Source organism: Populus nigra, chromosome 2, assembly GCF_951802175.1.
Source record: "Populus nigra chromosome 2, ddPopNigr1.1, whole genome shotgun sequence".
Taxonomy (NCBI): domain Eukaryota; kingdom Viridiplantae; phylum Streptophyta; class Magnoliopsida; order Malpighiales; family Salicaceae; genus Populus; species Populus nigra.
This window is the reverse complement of record NC_084853.1, coordinates 47,405,142-47,407,538: the sequence shown is the minus strand read 5'-3', so window position 1 is coordinate 47,407,538 and position 2,397 is coordinate 47,405,142. Positions and strand designations below refer to the sequence as shown.

The window sequence follows — 2,397 nt, the reverse complement described above, 5'->3', positions numbered from 1 at the left end:
TCAATTTTAGCAAAAAAAAATTAAAATTTGATCAAATACAGGTTTAACCGCAGAACCAAACAAGCTCTTAGTTATAAAAAGTCATTAATTGGCAAAAGCAAATACATACATACAAAGATCTCCGTATAAAACGAAGAGAACAGCAATCATTTGGCAGAGCAATGGTGGATCATACAAGCTACTAATTAATCAACAGCATCTCGACCAGAACCCAATTCTAAGAGTGTGACTACACTTGGCCACTTGCACCGCCACCAATTATAGAACAAACTGTGATACAATTTGGAAAGAAAATGTGCTCCCATTTCAACAGATTGCTGCATAATCTGAAAGTTTCAGCCTCATGGTCTCCACAGAGCATCATAGACCACAACATTTCCACAAATTAAGCAGAGCAGAAAAAGAAAAGAAACGATGCAGGTTGAACGAATCCTTGTAGATCATCAACAAACAAATTACAGAAATAATATGGCAAACCGTAAACACCACAGATTTATTTCAACTTCTAAATCCTTCAAAGCTTGTTTCCTAACCATTGTTCAATCAAGCGTCCAAAAGCAACATACGAAGATCCACCCTCTAACAGAACTTGCTTGGCTATTTCACCTGTTGCTTTGGCCTTGGCTCTGTACTCACTACCTTGTTCCATCATGTATTTCACTGCTTTTGTTATATCCTCTGCCTTCACAAAATCAGTAGAACAATCCCTCCTGAAATCCAGAGTCAACTCCACTGCTAATCCCAAGTCCTTCACCAACTGAAATGCATTAATCTGCTGCTCACCATAATAGGGCCAGGTTATAATAGGGACACCATACCACAAGGACTCCAAGGTTGAGTTCCATCCGCAGTGAGACACGAAAGCACCAACTGCTCTGTGAGCCAGGACTTCTACTTGTGGTGCCCACCCACAGAGCCTGCCAATATTTTTTGTCTTTTCCAAGAACTCCGCCGGGAAAATCTCGTCATATCTAGTGTAATAACCTGGCATAATCTCGCCTGGTGAGGGTGGCTTGCGAACGGCCCACAAGAACAGTTGACCACTGCTCTCCAGCCCAATCGCAATCTCTTTCAACTGCTCTTCTCTAAAAGCTCCTTGACTTCCAAAGCACAAGAACACCACTGAATTTTCATGCTGATCATCAAGCCATTTCATGATCTCATCGCGTTTAGCAGCCTCAGACCCTGACAAGCCCTTTCCCTTGTGATCAATTAATGGCCCCACAGTGAAAATTGATGGTAAATCATCTCTAGCAACAAGAGTGTTAACAGCATGAGACTCAAGCTCCGAAAACGTATTAATGATCACACCGTTGCTCTCTTTGTATTTCCTTCCAAGAGCTCCAAACGTCTCATATGCCTGATCCCTGTGCACGAGTGGCAAAACACGATAAGGCACTGGATTGGCGTAAGAAGGAATGGTATAATCAAGGTCAGATTCTCTAAACTTAGGCTGACCCCCGTCTTCTCTCTCTGAAAGGTAAACAGTGAGTCCATAAAAAGCAGCATCAGAACAGAAGAAAACATAGGAAGGAACCCCGAGTTCTTTGGCAACATCAATAAAGCAAGCGCAGAACAAGTCAACAATAACACTAGCTACAGGATCTGGGCTGTTGGCTATCACTTGGTTGACGATAGCATCTCTTACAAGGGGGCTGTGGTCACGAATGAATTGAGTAAAAACTTTTTCAGTTAAAGCTTCTACAGGTGGTGCTGCAATCGCAGGAATAGTAATGGACTTGATTTGAGTATGGGTGGCAAAAAGGGATTCAACATAGCTGTTTACGCTAGGATCGTATGGGTGGTTGATGACAAGCATGGTTATCAAGAAATTTTCAGTTCTTCCAAGAATGAGCTTTGCAAAGCCAACAGTGGATACAAGGTGGCCAATTCCAGGGCAAGGAACAAATACTAGCTGTGCCCTTTTCATTGTGGAGGTGTTGGCGGTGGCTCCGGTGTTTTTGGGCTTGCAAACTGACATGGAGCTCTTCTACTGAATCTTTTCCTAACAACCAATGAATCAAAAAGTAGAACAATGAGGAAGCAATGCTAACATATGATATCCTTCTTCTCTTAAAATATTTTATAGGTTGATGTTGGTGCCTGAAATCTGAATGCGAACGTGACAAGGCGAGTATGTTTAACTAGTCGGTAGTACGCATCAATATTTTTTTTTAATTATTAATTTTTTTTGTTAAGATAAGCCTGAATACACAAAGACGGGTAACAGGTGTCTTCCGTGATGAGCAAACTGCAAACCTCAAAAATGTCAGCTCAACCTCGAAGAGATAGAACCCAACTCACCGCATACTCCTGGGCTGGGCTCTAAATCAGCCACCAAGGAATCGCACTTCCCTCCTATGATGGAACCTTATATGTTATTGGATTAGAATCTTA

At 41.9% G+C, this 2,397-nt stretch overlaps 1 protein-coding gene across 1 annotated transcript; it reads right to left on the bottom strand.

Moving 5' to 3' along the window:
- Positions 1 to 65: 65 nt before the first annotated feature.
- Positions 66 to 2,106, bottom strand: LOC133682334 (anthocyanidin 3-O-glucosyltransferase 2-like). The gene has a single exon (XM_062105627.1). It carries the CDS (start codon positions 1,979 to 1,981, stop codon positions 515 to 517), a length of 1,467 nt encoding a protein of 488 aa, XP_061961611.1. The 5' UTR covers positions 1,982 to 2,106; the 3' UTR covers positions 66 to 514.
- Between the last annotated feature and the right edge of the window lie 291 nt (positions 2,107 to 2,397).

Excerpts from the sequence above, each read along its gene's own strand:
- LOC133682334 (XM_062105627.1), bottom strand. The coding sequence starts at position 1,981 with ATGTCAGTTTGCAAGCCCAAAAACACCGGAGCCACCGCCAACACCTCC.